The following is a 17,086-nucleotide window of genomic DNA, read 5'->3' as shown; positions in this document are numbered from 1 at the left end:
TCCTGCTAAGCTCTCAGGAGATGCATTTAAGATTTGTTATGGCCTTTACTTTCTTAAGGCTCTTCCCCCATATCCATTCTATGGTATTTTTTGCCCTCTTTTTACCAACCAGTGAGTAATGCAAGTTAACAGTATAAAAAACCACTTGAATCACTCAGAGTCCCAATGCTTTTTACGTCAAGACACCATCAAGCACTACAACACATTCCATTTTTGTTTCCATGGCTTGATATGGAGGGGGGAGTTGGACAACCCATCCTTGGAATACTCTCTTCCATAGAATAGTCTGCAGCACAAAATAGTGCCAGCACCCTCAACTTCCTCTAGGTCCATGAATAAGACCCACTACATAACATCTCACCTGACCACACTCTTCTGGCTTAACTTGCCCCAAAGTCCTGCTGCAGCATTTTGTGGTGCTGTTCAAGAGAGCAGAGCAAGGCCAGGTGACTAATACCAGATTAAGTATCAATGCCTATTACTTTAATACTACTCATTAAAAAACTATTGCAGGCTACCATGGTAACACCTATGACCCTTACAAATGGCAATTTATTTCTTTCCATTGTCAACATTTCCCCAACCCTGAAAGCAGCACTAAGGATGCATTAGGGATTGGCATTAACACCCATCCAGATCTCTGCTGTTTGTACTGCCAATACAAAGGGCAATTTTCAACCAGGTTTGTGTTTGCCTGCTTTGTTTATCAGCGTGTGCTCAAGCACCTTCTGATGCTGCTGCCTAATAAAACCATTAAACTGGAAGGAAAACAAGTAAATGCAGGAACAAAGCGGATAAGGGAAATAAAGAAAAACAGATGTGGCACCCAGTCTACTGAGTGCAGCTATTCAGCCTCTGTTACCTAAATAAAATGACATAGTTCCAGCCCTGCAAACTCTTAATGTCGCAGCAATATAGTATGTACAAGATATATCTCAGCCCAGGGCACACTGGTAAGACATGGAAAGAACCAGATTGCCCTGCCTATGGTAGGCAAAAGGAAGTGGTGGGAAGCCAGTTGGATACCACTGATTTTCACGCCTTACCAGGTAGCTCTACAACTTCAAACAGCCTCTGTCTCTACATGACACACTTTTTTGAATAGTCCTTCATCTGAAAACTGCTTGTTGACTTTTCTCACACAAGTTCTTCCAGAGCTAAGCTTTACCCAGCCGAAGCAAAGATAATATATTGTGAGCTCCTGAAATTAAAATTCATCATTTGATCAAAATAGATCTTGTCAATTATGAGCTAGGTCAAATTAAAAGTGATGTGTTGGTCAGTGTCAATTTTAACTAAAGCTGTATTAAGACATTCTGGTGCCCCTAGCCAAGATGTCAGTCTGATGCTTACTGTACCCAGCCTTTGCAATAGCCTGAAGCGGATTTGGAGCTGACAGCAGCCTCTGGCCACAGCTGTTACTCTCATTACTATAATTCTACCTTTCTTACCCTAGAGAGGTATCTCAGATTGTTGTAAATGGCAAGTGCATATTTTGTCCTACTCTTTCCATCAAGTTTTGCCAGTGCCTTCCCAAACAATCCTTGACTGTGGTTATTTTCACTGCACTGAAACTACTAGACCATAAGCACTAGGTTGAGCAGCTGTAACAGGTGTAATTCATTTGACATACCTGCTTTTCTAAACATTGTGCTGGGTCAAACATTTCTATCAGTTACCTAGTAAAAAAAAGAACTGGCAAGTTACCTAACTACAACAGCAGGTTTCAGCAGAGATCCTCAAAACATTAACATGAAGTAAGTAATCTCCTTGACTTCTAGTCAAGGTGATCCATTTAAGATCACAAGGCAACTGCAATTATTATTTTTTATTACTTATGCTAAGTCTGTAAGCATATCCTAGGCAAGATCACGGCCTTCTGTTGCAATAACAGACACAAAAGCGTAGGCAAAATAGAGTAACTTCATTTGCCCTTGCACTTGTGAATAGCAAAATGTGGTTGCAGTAGCAAAGCAAATTTTGAGGTGACAGATTACAAAGCACATGAGGAATTACTAAAAAAGGAGAAAGCCAGAGGGTGGTAGAGAGAATGAAGCTGGGACTAGGCAGAATGGTTTTGAGGAGGGCTCCAAAGATGAGGATGTCATTTTCCTACTGTTCAGTCTTTGTGGCTGTGGCACCCTCATCGTGGCTTTTGAGCCCTCCTCAGTACATACATCTCTATCCCAGGAAGGCATTGTTTCTGCTGGAGCAGCTGTTTTCACCCCACACCATCTGTCTGTCCTCCTAAACCTGAGGGTCCTCCTATATGACAGACTGAAGAGATTTGCACTGTCAAAGACAAGCAGTGGTGGGGAACTAGGCTTAGGATACTTGCTAGGCTGAAGAAAGTGGTTTGCTAATTCACCTTTGGAAGCTAAAACTCTCTATTCTCTTAAACTTATTTTTCTTTTTTTTTGGCATTTCAGTCAGTGAGCAAGCTACCATCATTCTCCTGCAATTCAGTCACCTTCATAGCTTTCCAGACATCCAGCTATAGATGGCAAAGAATTGTCTCAGTTTTCTTGCTGACCAGAGCAGTGATCTTAGCTGGTTGGAGAAGCTCATCCATTAGGTATTCCAGCCCAGCAGCCTCATGCAGTAGGGTTCAGGCTACTTTATGTTGCAGATAATTGCTCCTGTACAGCAGCTACTAGGTGCAGCACACAGGGAATTCCTGATCCAGGAACAGCCCTCACACATGGGCCTACTTTCTCTAGGCAGACATCATGAATCATGTTTTACAGCTACTACTGCACACACACACACAAAAAAGCTCATGCCAAACTACTGCCCAACTCTGAGAGGAATCAGCAATGATGTGCCAACTCCTCCATCAGTGGAATCAGAGCAGACAGCAGCAGTACCAGGCTATGCAACTAGAAAGTAGGAAAAGGTTATGGAGGCTGTGTGTGGTGCTAGGGAAATTGGTATGTTTCTCCTCCATTTGGACAAAATAAGCAATCACCTGTTCTGCCTATTCCTAAACTGTGTCTTAGAAAGAGAAATGCTGAATACTGCTCCAGCAGATGAAACCAAATGCAACCTCTTCCAGAAATTATTTCTTTTTCTAGTTTGACTGACTTACTCCCTCTGAGCTCTATCCACTAATCACTAGTTGACACCACAGCATCTCCTTGGGTAAAAACAAATAAAATAGGAGATTTATGTTCTACAGTCTTTGCATAAACCAGGGTCTGTGGATTTCTCTCTTGTTCCATCCCCACAGCCTGGAAAAGTCTGCTAGTTTTCTGGGAAAGAGACCATCACTTCCTGTACAGGGTTAAGTTGATGGCTCTGATCGCAATAACAAAGTCCATAGTAGAAACAATAAGAATAATAAGAGTTCTATCAACTCAAAACATAATAAGACAGTTAAATAAATTCTTAGAAATCTATTACTAGCTTGTAAGTATAAAATGTAATGTTAATGTAAGCTATCCTATAATCTCTTTACCATCATTCTTATTTTAGATTTGCAGCAGAGCTTGAGGCTTAAGAATGCAAAGTGTGCCAACATATAATAAGATTTGAGCAGGAATAAATTTTCCTACTATTAAAAAAAAGAAAAATATAATTAAATATCTTCTGCAACCCCAGTGAGAATACCCAGAAATCTTTAGTTATAAAGCTTCCTTGAAACTTCATCTGTGGGTATGTTAGCACATGTAATTGGACTGGGGCCTAGAATCATTGCATCAGGTTGACAGTACATGGGTTATTAAACCACAGAACAAATGACAAAGCAAAAGGGAGTCAAGTCTCTGAATCAGTTGTGAGTCAATCATGGAAGCAAGAGAAAATATGGGTGAAAGAACTTTGTCTACTCTTTTGTTTGCAGGGCATCTACCTAAACTATTCATAACAGATATTTATCAAATATTTGTCAAACTATAGAATGAGCTTCTGCTACACTCTGCAAGCAATAGGAAGAAAATGAGAAGGGCACAGCATATTGCTGGCTTCTTTAACCTTTGCCCTGACCTGATGGATGCTCCAATGCAGGAATGTTTGGTTTGAAGCAAAAGGCAGGGAAATAAACCAGCTCTGACAAAACTGCTCCTGGGGGGAAGTAGTTGGAATTGACAAACTTCTTACCCTAGAGAGGGACACCTGGGAAAGCAGCACAGTTGAAAATGTAGTCCCCAAAATGCATTAGAGGGAAAATGAAAGTGTTGAAAAGCTATAGTCCAGATAGACTGTAGAATAAGCATAGAAGAAACCAATCATGCCCTAAAAAACATTGGGCATGTCAAGAACATGGATAATGCATAATGTCATTGATTTCAATGGCACTAAGTTTTCAGAGCTTTTCCATGTGTTGCTGAAATGTTGCCCTGCACCAACTCCCATTGGTTTGATCCAAAGCCTATTTAAATGTATCCAGGTTTCTTCCTCTAGCTTTGTAGGAATTTGTATTGTAAAGCAGGCAAAACTACCTAAATCTTTATAGCCTCATCCATTTCTTCTGCTTCAGGAAATTTAAGTGGACTAGTAATGGTTTGAATTTTGGTTGGTGGGTTTTGTTGTGGGTTTGGGTTTTTTCTGGTTGTTTTTTTGTGGTTTGTGGGAGTTTTTTTGGGTGGGAAGGGCAGAGGGTTAGTTTGGGGGGTTTTTTTGTCCCTTACAATAGTCAGTTCTCCACTGACACAAGTTTCAGAAGATACGTATTTTTAAAGAAAAAATGAAGGAATGGGGTTCCTATAGATCCTAAGGAAACATACCTGATGTTGAGGAAATCCTAAGGAATGTGCCTATTTCATATTAATGTGATCTATCTCCTCCACTCCAGCTAATGGTATTTTCAGAGCTATGAAAAACAGTCACATAGTATTTCATTTATCAAATAATTATATAAAACATTTCAAATATAACTACCTCTTTCAAATATTAACCAACAAGATGCTGATAGGACTATTAAACATAGAAAAAGCAACTGGGAACATTATTGCATTTTGGCCCTATAAACTATTTCTGTTTGCTAACAGCTCTTACAGTTCACTAAGCGAGGTGTTAAGAAAGTGCTTATAGGGAGGAAGCATAAGCAGACTTCAATGGAGTCATTGTGCTGGACTGAAGAACCCACTGCTCACTGCTGGCCAAGTTAGCTATTAAAAAAAATCCTCAACTGCACTTCATGCCTGCAATGTAGATATACCTGGGCTTTTGATTAGAAAGAAGCAATTCCATAGAGAACAATAAGGGAAAAACCACAGGCTGCAAGTCATTAACAGCCTGATTCCTTTCACAGAAAATCCTCTCATAGACTCATACTCAGATGTTTCCATAAATACAAAACTAGGACCATTCTTCACTAATGGAACATATTAGCTAATTAAACTATACATATTATTCAATATTAGTATATGCTGCTTCTTCTCAATAGATTTGACAGCTTGGTTAATGCAATTCCCAATTCCTGATGCTGTGCTGCTCCGTGCCTCACAACCACTGTATTTCTGCATTGTAGCATAAACACAATGTTCCATTTTTAGAAAGAGTTTGCCTGGGAGAAGGTTTGAGCCTAACACAAGCTGAGAGCTTACACTGGCCTGGGACACAAAACGGGAGTAGAGATCTGCAACATTGCACTGATACCACATTTTTGTACAGCAAAAAAGTGTTTCAGATGTTCAAATACTGCTGTATGAAAACAAAACATATTAATTTGGTCTACAAAGATTTAAGACACCACTGTTTTCTCATTTGGCAAACACAATTTCTATTTGTGAAGAAAGTGAAAACAAACCCAAGACATTTACATCTAAGCTTTCATAGAAAGCAGCCATATTAAAGAGGAAATTAATTGCAAACCTACATTTCAAACAAACAAGTTGGGAATATTTTGACTAAGTAGCCTGGCTAGTCACAAACATGTTATGTGGAATAGCCAAGAATAGAATCATAATCTCACATGTCCAAATCCTGAGCAGTTGCAATTAAATCGTCTTACCCTGATTATAAGCTTGCAGACATGGATGGGAGTGGATTCATGGAATGAAGGCCTTCAGAATTTATAATTTCATACAGAATCACAGAAACTTTTGGGAATATAAAATTACTTCATAGTACAGTCTCTTATGTAGAGATTACAGGAATAATTTCAAACATTCAGTCAACCACACTTGCCTTTTTATTTTATCCCATCCCCTCTCACACTGGTAGACAAACAATAAATTTAGAAATTGCCATGTATTTCCATGTTTGATCTGCCACTGAAAGTGTACTATTTTGTCAATTTGTTCCATTTAGTAGTTCCTAGAAATGGGGACTAACTATGGCATTAAGATGAAACTTATCTAGCTCTCTAGGGTCTAGGCTCATGAGAGTTAGGATATAGAAATATTTTCAAAAGCAAGCAGAAAGGCCAAAAGAATCCTATTGGGAAAAAATAAATAAATATGGAAGACTCAATTATCTTCTTAAATTGTAGTTCCTATTCATGTGTGTTAAACAAAGAAAACATTTAATATCAGATCTAGGGATGTGATAACACAATGCCATTAGAATGTAAGAATTCTTAGAAATTAACACCATGTATTTTATAAGCTTTGGAGTCAGATAATTTCCCTTGAGAATCATTAGCTGGTGCTAAAGCTCTAAATTTTAAAAGTAATTCTTCTCCTTGGGAAAAATAAATCCAGAAAACTATGTTCCAAATGGAATTTCCGAAATTCTAATACAATTTCTGTGCCTTTACAGATACCAGCTATATCTTCAGCTCCTAGTTAAAAAGAAGATAAAGTATCACTTTCTTGGTGGTATAAATCAAGTCAGCCATCTTGTTAGTCAACAGCCCCAGCTGTTTTTCAAGCATCTTCCTCTTATCTTTGCTAAAAGCTCCTGTTACTTGCTGAAGACGAGTAGCTCTATGTGCAAATCCTACAGCTTCAGATACTGGGACAATCAGTTTCTCTACTACAGCTTAAAAAAACCCATTTGTTAAAAGCCTGCAACTACCTGAAGGACAATAGCTCCCTGAAAAGTAACACAGATCTACTTGCCACCAAGCTAAAACTGAATAGCACTGCCACAGATCTCAAATGCACAGTTATAGATGGGTTCCTGATAGCATGAGAAACTTAGTTGCAGACTGTTGGGAAATCACCCCTTAATGTATCATGGAAGAATCATGGTGAATTATTTTGACAGCACTAACAACTTCTTGTTTCTCAGTAGAATTTCTTGGCTACTACAATCGTGAAGCAGTGACACGACTGCTACTACTGCGCTATAACAAGTTTGATTTATAAACACTGATGTCCCAAGTAGAGCTATCAGCAATACTAAGCTGTATGAGGATACCCTCCACCTGCGCATGCAAATCACGTGGTCTCCTTCAGGAGAGCCACTTTCTCCTGGCAACCAACCACCACTGGAACATTATTAACACAACTTGAGCTTTGTTTCTCCTCTCTCATCACAACAGGGTGCTGTGCCACAAGCACACTGTGTTAATCATGACTGTGACCTACACCCATACTTTCCTAGTAACTGGAATGGCAGCAGCAGATACGTAAGCCAGTCTTGCCCAGTTACTGAGAGTAATACTCAAATGACTTTGTGCAATGTCAGATGCAGAATGCCACAAAAACTCCTTGGCACTCAATCTTCTCTGTGCTGCAGCTGGTTTCCCTCTTGGCAGGTGAAAATGAGGGAATGTCTTTGTAAATCACCTGAAGTAATTCTGCAGCATATACATACCGTACTAGGAGGCACAGTCAAGTGATATGAAGGCTCTGCGACCTTACTCTCCCATTTTCTTTTTTTTATTCAACACATGACAGAAAGCAAATAATATTCCTGCCATCAATAAAAAGCTAAATAAATAGATTCAGCTGAAACAAAGATAAAATCAGAATGACCTTTTCTACATGCAAAATACTGTTACAACAATGACAATTGGCCTGTAGCTTGGCATCTCGATGTAACAGTGGGTAAGGCTATGTAGTTCCATGAAAATTTTATGGAGATGACCCATCAAACTGTAACTAACACAGTGTCCTGGTTTAAGCCAGGATGAAGCAAGTTTTCCCAAACCAGGACACAGTTTTAGCTTAGGAGGTACAAACTGGACATCAGAAAAAATATTTTCTTAAAGGGAGTAGTGCAGCACTGCATTCAAAGGACAAAGCCACAGCTGACCTGTAGATGGACTAGTTGGCCTAAGACAAAAATATTTGAAGATGTCTTATTGTGTAATATTATATACATACATACACATATGCATATATCTCCAACTGGTTGCCTTTCTTTTACTGCCTCAGGACAGTTTATATAAAAGCATCTTTTCTATATACACATTTGGGGATCCACTGCTCATCATAGCATGAAGATATTGGTACGTTTCTGCAATCAATCTTCCCTCATACAACTTAACAAAAAGGAAAAGATCTATCTGATCTATCAAAATTTAAAATGGGGTCTAATACAGAATATAAAATGGAAATGCAAGCCATTCTAACAGATCCTCAACTCTGAAACACAGAAGAATTAACAGCTTCAACATGACAAAAAGCCTCACTGAGTGCCTGTATGCTTTGGCAGGTAAATAATTTATTGATATTAATAGAAAGCAACAAATTGAGAACAATGTGGAAAGGAAGAGATGTGAAAACATAAACCATGTAAACTGCATATTTGTTAGCCTTGTACATAATGAGCTAACTACAGTGCATATGTGTCCTCATCCCAAAAATATTTTAGCCTTCCCCTGCTCCATAAGCTCTGAGCATGTCAGAAACTCTACCAACTACTTACAGAAAGAGAAAGCATAAGAGAAGTGCTACATACTTCTTAAACTCTTCAAGGAGTGGAACTTTCACCATCTAAGTCTAATGTTGTGCCAATGTGATACTGCCAATTATTTCAGATTTTTAAAAGATGTTTAAACAAGTAGTTTTTTCTGTATTTTATAGGTTTTTAATTTTCCATTGGAGAGGAAAGAAAATGTGGTGATGAAACTATTTTCTTCCTTTGAAAAATGGAGAATTGTTCATTCCTTATCTCTGCCAGCAATCTTCTACAAGTAAAATATTTTCCATAAATATAGCTTAAAACTGTCTAATATCTCAAAATGGGTTGGTGTTTCTCTCATATCCCAGAATAAAAAGTAACACATCACACTTTTTGGCAGGAATTGAATATGCACTTGAATATTTCATGGTGTCACTGAATGCAGAAACACATGTATAAAGAGCAAAATCAGTAGTGTGCATTTCTTGTCTCAGCATTCTGAAATACCTTCAGTGGTACAAAGGATGACTGAACTTTCCCTTACTGGCTTCATATGCCCCTCTTATAAATCCAAAGCTGATAACACACAAAAAGTACAAGTATAACTTCTTAGGTTATGCTTACAAACAACAGCCAGTTATTTATATAAATAAGTGCAAACAACAGCTGGGGGAGGTGGGAAGATTTCACTCCAGTGGAAGGAGATGGGTAGATAACTAGCGGAGATTTCACATTTTCTACAACACAAGAAACTCTAGCATAATCACTATTTCCTTCAATATTCTTACCAGTTCCAAAATCACTGCTCACATGTGATAACATTAAGTATCTTGTAAACAATAAAGCTATTAGGGTGAGATTTTTAACTGCAGAAGTGAGTCAAATTAAGGTAGTTCAGTAGCAATAAAAATGGAGCAAGTGCCAGTTTTGATCTATTGACATAAAAGAAGCCCATGTGAACTGAAAACAGTGAGTATCTAGCAGAGGGGCTTACTGCTTGCTAGAAGCTGTAGGTACTATTCATGCCTTTCCTCTCAGTGTACAGAGACTCTCTAAGACCATCTTTCCAAGTCAGGCAGAAATTGCAGTAAAATTCAAGGAAGGTCACTCCACCTAAAAAGCACAGCCCTGCATTCTAAAAAGCAGTGTCTTCAGAGGGCTTAATCTGGCATTCAAACATTGGGCATCAGCCACTTTAAACAAAATGTTTTATGTAAGCATAGAACAAAACCATAGCCTGTTTTCTACATTCCCACAATTTTGGATTACTTGGTTACTGGTAAAAAAATAGCAGCTTTCTTTAGCACAGTTAGCCCCATGAGGCAACTTAATTCCTTTAAAATGTTATTAGCTACAGTTTCTGAAATTGTAATTATAACTATACAAGTTTGTGAAGCTCCCTAAAATTAATCCAAGCTATTTTATTTGTCATTGTCTGGTGTTATTTTTTTCTTAACTTAGAAAGTTTTTCTTTTTAATTTGACAAAGAAGTTAAAGAGAATGCAAATAATTATTATAATACATGACACTGCAATCAGTACTGTATTGCCATCATAACTTTCACACACAAGCCCCCCACAGTACAATATTTTCTAAAAAACTGTACCCCTTGCTGGTGACTGCAGCTAATCTTCAGAAACAGAGGCATAAGGCAGGAATGGAGTTAGAAATTAGACTTCAGCCTGTGCCAGCTATTTTTTTCTAGAATTATTCCCTTTATGAGCATACTACTAGTATGTTTTCCTCCTCACACACTCACCACTACAATGATTTGCCATTCTGTCTGACTTACAAATATTAATGGAAAGGAAGAAAATTAAATCCCACTTTGTGCCACTCAATATTTGAAGCTTTGGTAAGGCACCTGCTTGACTGTTGGTATAATTAAGTCTGCCCTAAGTCTGCTTTAATTTATGCCCAGTTCACCTATGACCCAAACACTCTTTGTTGCCACTCTCTTCCTTCCAAACTATGTCAATGAATGGAAGGAAACCGTACAGTGAAGTTACACAAGTGTCTTCTCTGTAAAGCACATTTTTGTTCTGAAATACACTAGCACACTCTACTGAATGAGTCTGTTGAGATCTATCTTGTTCATTCATTAAAGGAGGATTCACAAAACAACTCTGCACTCCGTACTTGTGAATTCTTGAGGATTCAAAACTGGTTGCATGGCTGTTTTTGTCAACATTTTCCAAATCAGACCTTCTGGATAAAAGATGATCCTAAATTTTCCTCCTTGGGCAGAATTACCAGAGAGACAAAAAGCAAAGAAATGAGGAAGAGAAGAACCGGGAAGGGCTGAGAATGAGGAAGAAGAAATAAATGGCAAGTTGCTACATGACAAAATTCTATAGTCTAGGACTCACAGTTATTCTTTGCTGATTTTAAGGAGATTAGCATCAGAAAAAACCTCATTGAGGAGTGCCCCACATTTTCTGCAGCATTTATTTTTTGTATCTGGTTGATGCCTGACAACTAAAAGGAAAATACTGAAGCATGATTCAGAAGATTGCACAACAGTGACACTCCCCAAAAAATCAGGAAGAACATGACACTTACAAAGTGTACATCATCACAATTTCATCTCATGTACTGCTGACAACAGTCAGCAATAACAGGAAGGGAACTGCTGAAAAAGCACAAGTGAGGTCACCTTTTTCTGGGTACTATTTTTAAACAGCTGCAAAACATTTGGGAAAGAGACAGAGAAGGAATTACAGATGTGTGGCAGAAAGACTAAAGGCAAAAGGGGTATAAAAGAGGCAAAAAAAAAAAGGAATCAGGAGAGAAGGTAGTGTTCAAAGGAGCAGCTGGTGACAGGCTTTACATTTCCAACAGAAAACTGGAAGCTGACATCTGTGTTCATAGAGTATTTAACATGAGCTCTTAGTTACTAGCACAGCATTCAGGAAGGAGGCAGAGGAAAAAAGTGTGATATCTTAACTGAGCTCAGTTCTAAGCATAAGATGAAAGAAAGAAAAAGAAAAAAAGAGATTCAATTTCACGTCAGTCCCTGGCAACTACTCAGCATTCCTTATTATTATAGCCCTGTTTGCTTGTAGAATGCTGATAATGTGCCAGAGCTGTGGTGTGCTTTGGAATCCTTCTAACATCCTTAGCTCTGCAACTTCAAGACCAGATGGAAAAAAATTACTTTTGAATACCATAATGCCAAAGTTCAACAAACAGTGTTACGTAACTTTGTTTGGAAAAAAAAACCTTAATGGACAGTTTTTATTTCTATTGCTTTCAAATCAGATCAGAGTTAAAAAACATAATCACCTGTATGATTTTAATTTTTGCTTAATGAATAACAACCTCTGAGATAATACCTGAAACTATAATAAATTAAAGTTCTTCTTATAACATCCTTAATTTCTACATTGAAAATATTTTCAGCAAATACAACTTACAGAATTCATCCAGGCCAGTAGCTATGAACACCTGCACAACAATCACTACCATGTTACAGATGCTGTCTGGCACCATCTACTGAAAGGCTTCAGATGGTCTTTTAACAAACAACATACCTTGAAAGATTCTGTCATATGCTTTGCTGTTTCTCCTGGACATCCTCCACCTGTGCATTCATTCTGACAGCCCTAGAAGAAATAAAACCAGAGGAAATCTAATTCAATGAACGTTGCAGGAAAGTCGATAACACATGCAGGTAAAATACCCTTTGGGACAGATTGTACTGAATGATCACTCAAACTTTGTCAGCAGTAAATACAGTAGCAAGAACTTTTTGGTAGTTTCACAGCATAACTCTCCACATTTGGGGTTTTTAGTTTTACTTCAGTTACATTATTTTGTATAACTATATTCCAGGCCTTTATAGAAGATTAGACTTTCACTCTGCAGCGCAGAAGGGTATGGACAATGTCAAAAGTCTCATTTAAAGCTGAATAAATAAATAAATAGTGGTTTTACACAATTCCATCAGATTCTAATTTCTCTACTAAAGTATTCACCTACCAGATTTGCTTTTGCCTTTTCTCAGGGAAGCTTGACTAGACAGAATGAAAGAAAAATGGAAAGAACTGTTTTTGTTAAATTCTTCATTAATGAAAACAGAGATAAGAAATACCCACCTATTTAAATATAACATCAGGATATTTTTAGTTACCTACTACATTCAACTTAAGGGTTCTGTCACTGACCCTGCTAGAAAGGAACTGAAAGAAAAGGAACAATAGCTCTAGGCATCTTTCTGTTCTGCAACAGAAGGATAACAGACAGGTGCACACCATCTACCTAAAATTTAGATCCCTGGTTTTCACAGCATTAAGCTAGCATTGTTGTGGACACTCCTGCACTACCTAGACCCTCCTTGCCAGTAAATGTATATTGCACCCAACAGCATGGAGTGAAGGCAAGAAATACAGCCCAGATGGTATTTCTTGTTTCCAAGCAGACTTTAAGAAAGAACTGGAAATGTGATGTGGGGACAGAGGTTTGGGAGAAGAAGGGAGGTGCAAGGAACATCATGGGGATGGGCCACAAAGGAGATGGCTTAAGGGAAGTAGAACTTGCAAGATGGAGGGGGATGGCAGAAGGGATGCTGAGACCAGGGATGGGTGGGGCATGGGGAAACAGGCTGGTCAGAAGTGCTATTGTAGCTGGCTGAAAGACAGAGGCACTAAGAGATGCTGTTGCCAGGTCTGATAGGTAAGGAAGGGTATTTCAACACTACAAGGGAAAAGCCCTAGCAGGTGCCTGCACTGGATGCTCACCACTTGGTGGCTGCCTTTCACCCTGCCACCCCTCAGCCCTGTAGCATCTTGACTGGGAAGTCCCCACCCAGGTGGGAAAGCCCCAGGCCAGAGGTACAGTCCCCTGAGGGAGGGCTGTGCAAGGAAAACCCTTCATAGTCAGCCTGTGAGATCCTTGCCCCAAGTTCTTACCAGGAGACAGCCCTCACCCTACAAGGAGGCAGTGGTGGATGGCAGTGACAGGGAGACACCAGCATCACAGTCCTGCAGACTGGGGCCACATGGCCCACAGCCTAGGTAACATGACATACAAGGCAAAACACAGTATTTTCTTCCCTTTTTGCAAATCTTGATGGTACAGTAGATAAACAAAAAAAAAATAAAATTAAAAAAAAAGAGGTAACTTCAGCAGGCCTTTAGCCAAAGGCTTGCTACCAACAAAAGAAAAAGCAAACTCTCAGCCACAGCAGATCTCACTTCCTCTTCTCCTGCAGTGCCCCAGGGAGGCCATAACATCCCTCCTGCCTTTTGCCACCACCAGTTTATAATAGTTAGGTATTCTGTAGATCAATTAAGCCAACCGATTTTTCTTTGCAGTGCAGTGAATTAGGATGGAGATCATGCTGGTCAGCAGCTAACAGGATGGTAGCTGTGGAGCAAGAATTTCTCAAGCAGCTCAAGCTCCATTGCTGGCTTTTGTCTAATACCTAGTATGCAAAGCTGGATTTTCTAATTATTATTACTGATGACAGCAAATACTTACAAATACTCAACCTATCAGGCTTCGGTTTCTTCCCATCTCTGCTTTATCAAGTTGCCATAAAGTAAGTGTTCGCATCAACACAGAGAGGATTTAAACTGGATATATTTTCATATGCTCTTTTGTGATCTTTAAAAAATAAAATTTGTATGTGCATTTCATACACGTGGACCATCTATAGGAACAGCCTTTACTGGTTCAATTGTGCTGCTGATTAGTTCATAGTTTCCACTGACCTCAATGAAGTCAACAGCCCAGTTTTTGGGCATACGCCATAGAGCCCAATCCTGTTCTCCATGAAACCATTATGTTTTACAGTTTTAACTAATATTTAAAGCAAGTAGCTAACTGCTTTTGTTAACCGCACTGAGATTAAATTGCATTAATCCCCAGGACAAGAAAGACATAACCACAATTACTTTCTAATTGATGAAGTCATATTTTAATGGCTCCATAGCTTTTAAATCTGAAACATGTTGTTAAATGCAATAGGGAAAATTACTCCCTGGTTTAGTGCCAGCATTACCAAGGGAGATAATGCCAAACATAAATTTGCCCTTTGTGTTTAATAGCATGGTAGATTTAAAGCTGCATCCATTAAAACATGTTAACCTAAACATACTGGGTCAACATTTCCTCAAAAGTCATTCAAGACTGTATCAAGTTGCTATTTAATTACACAAATATATGACCATGTTTCCTATGTTGTGATGTACGTCTAACACTGTTTTCTTTATGGTTTGTGTAACTGTTTTTTCTAAATTTGAAATAAGACAGTATAGCACCATTTTCCTTTAGAAATATTGAAATTGCATATAGATTTTATAATTTTGTAAAGCCTGTATGAGAAAAAAGTACAAAGCATTAGATTAAATTTAGTTGGATAATCAGTTTTATATGTCAATGTATCATTGAGAAACACTACTAAAATAAAGACCTAGTGATAAGTAATTCTGTCTTTACTTTTATAGAAGATCTCACTGCAATATTAAGTTTTGCAAATGCTTTAGCTTTCACAAAAATTAATCACCATATATTCAGTTGGATAATAGTGCTTCCTCACATTATATAACACAGTTAGATTGGAAGTAAGTACTGAAGAAGTAAGCCTTAGGGAGGTTAGGCTCCTCCCAACACGCGAGACACTGTGTTAACACTTCTGGAATTTTTTTACTTAATAGTTGCCACCTCCACTTCTGCTAGACCCTTTGCAAGCCTTATCTTTCAAATCCTGCATTTGGTCCTCAGACTGCATTAGACATACCAATTTTCAACATCTTTTCACATCAGGATGCTCCAACTAAGGCCTCTTGGCTTTCCCTGCTGTCTTTGGCACACCTTCTCTGACAACTCTTAAGAGAAGAGCATGAGACATTGCAGCTAAAGTATTGACCTGCAAGAGCAGCCCATCAACTTCACTATCACCATTTTGCCAAGCCTCTTGTTACGGTCATCTTTTAGGGTATCTTTCTGCATCTCACTGCTTCACCAAAACAGATTATCTACCCTTTTATGCAGTCAGATCACTTGTCCTTCAGCTAAAAAGACCATCTGCAACAAAAATAGGCCCATCTTCTGCCTGAACTCCTTAGGCTTCATAGACTACCTGAATCTGCCTTAACTTTTCCGGTGCCCTCACACTTGGTGGCTTTCGAGACCCAGTGTTAACACCAACATCTTTGTTCTCTCTTGGGATTATCTGTTCTATAAACTGCAGTCCTACCAGATCTTTTGTCAAAACACTATTCTTAAATTTTAGCTAGCTCATTATCCCATACTCATCCTCGCTTATGAAATAAGAACAGAAAATTTTCATAAACTTCATCTCATCACTGTAAACTTCAGCTGTAAACTTACTTTCATACACCATGAGTTACATGATTTGATTTTTAAAATGGCATCAGTTGTAAAAAAAAATAATAATAATTGCAGTTACCCCTATGTCATGTACTTTGTCTCCCTTTTTCACGACATCTAATTTTTTAGTTAGTTCTCTGCTCACTAACTTTTCTTGTTGTTTGATTACTCTTCTCACATTGGAAATACTTTTTACAGTGTTCACACTTTCAACTAGGAAATCATATTGGCTGCATTTCAAAACAAATCAAGATCTGCAGTTTTACAAACTCCTTTGTCATTGTTTTGGTTTCATCAGTATATGCTTATCCAAATCAGCCCACAGACAAATCTGACCATAGAGTGGTTTGGGTTGTAAGACCTTAAAGATCCAACCCCCCTGAATGGACAGGGACACCTCTCACTAGACAGTCTCCACTCGAAGTAAAAATTTCATCAACAGCACTAGTACTGTTAGAGTGCTATGAGTGACAGGGAACATCAGAAAACCCAGTTTTGTGCCCATGAAAGAATTGTAGACAGTGATTTTGGGCAGGCAGTGGCTACTCATAGAGGACAAGAACCAAAAAAGCAAATAAGCCACAGATACGCAGATATGACTGCATATAGTTTCTTCTACTGGGGCCACTCTATCTTTTGCTATGCAGGGAAACAAACGCAGAGCTATCTTGGTAATCATCAGGCCCCAGCAAAGGTGGAGTGGGAGTTCACACTCAGTCAGAAGTCACAGGAAAAACACTTTTCAATTAAGAAAGTCCTTCCTGATGCACTTCTCCAAGCTAAAGCAGTGTCTTACTGCTTTTACCCATGCTTGCTTTTAAATGTCTAAATATTATTTCATGCTCTAATTTACACTGGAAGGATAATGAAATTAGAATACTCATCAGATTCCAGGAATCTAGTAGATCAATAAATTCAATATATGACTATAATGTGTTACTGCCTATGAGCAAGTCAAACTAGGTGTGTGATGACAGGTACCTTGGCATGTTGTCCTTCTGTTCCAAGTATAAGA

At 38.5% G+C, this 17,086-nt stretch overlaps 1 protein-coding gene across 1 annotated transcript in view; it reads right to left on the bottom strand.

Annotated features, from left to right (window-relative positions):
• The window catches only part of BCAT1 (branched chain amino-acid transaminase 1, cytosolic), a 40,936-nt gene extending 26,453 nt beyond the window's left edge, over window positions 1-14,483 (bottom strand). The window contains exons 1-2 of the mRNA XM_010003010.1: window positions 14,379-14,483; window positions 12,270-12,341 (exon numbers count right to left, since the gene is read on the bottom strand). Of these exons, the coding sequence (XP_010001312.1) occupies window positions 12,270-12,341; window positions 14,379-14,483 (177 nt within the window). The remainder of the gene's footprint in view (window positions 1-12,269; window positions 12,342-14,378) is intronic.
• Window positions 14,484-17,086: the final 2,603 nt, after the last annotated feature.

This window comes from Chaetura pelagica, unplaced genomic scaffold, assembly GCF_000747805.2.
Source record: "Chaetura pelagica isolate M959 unplaced genomic scaffold, ChaPel_1.0 scaffold117, whole genome shotgun sequence".
Lineage (NCBI taxonomy): Eukaryota > Metazoa > Chordata > Aves > Apodiformes > Apodidae > Chaetura > Chaetura pelagica.
The sequence above is the reverse complement of the archived record's forward strand: the minus strand, read 5'-3'. Positions and strand labels throughout refer to the sequence as shown.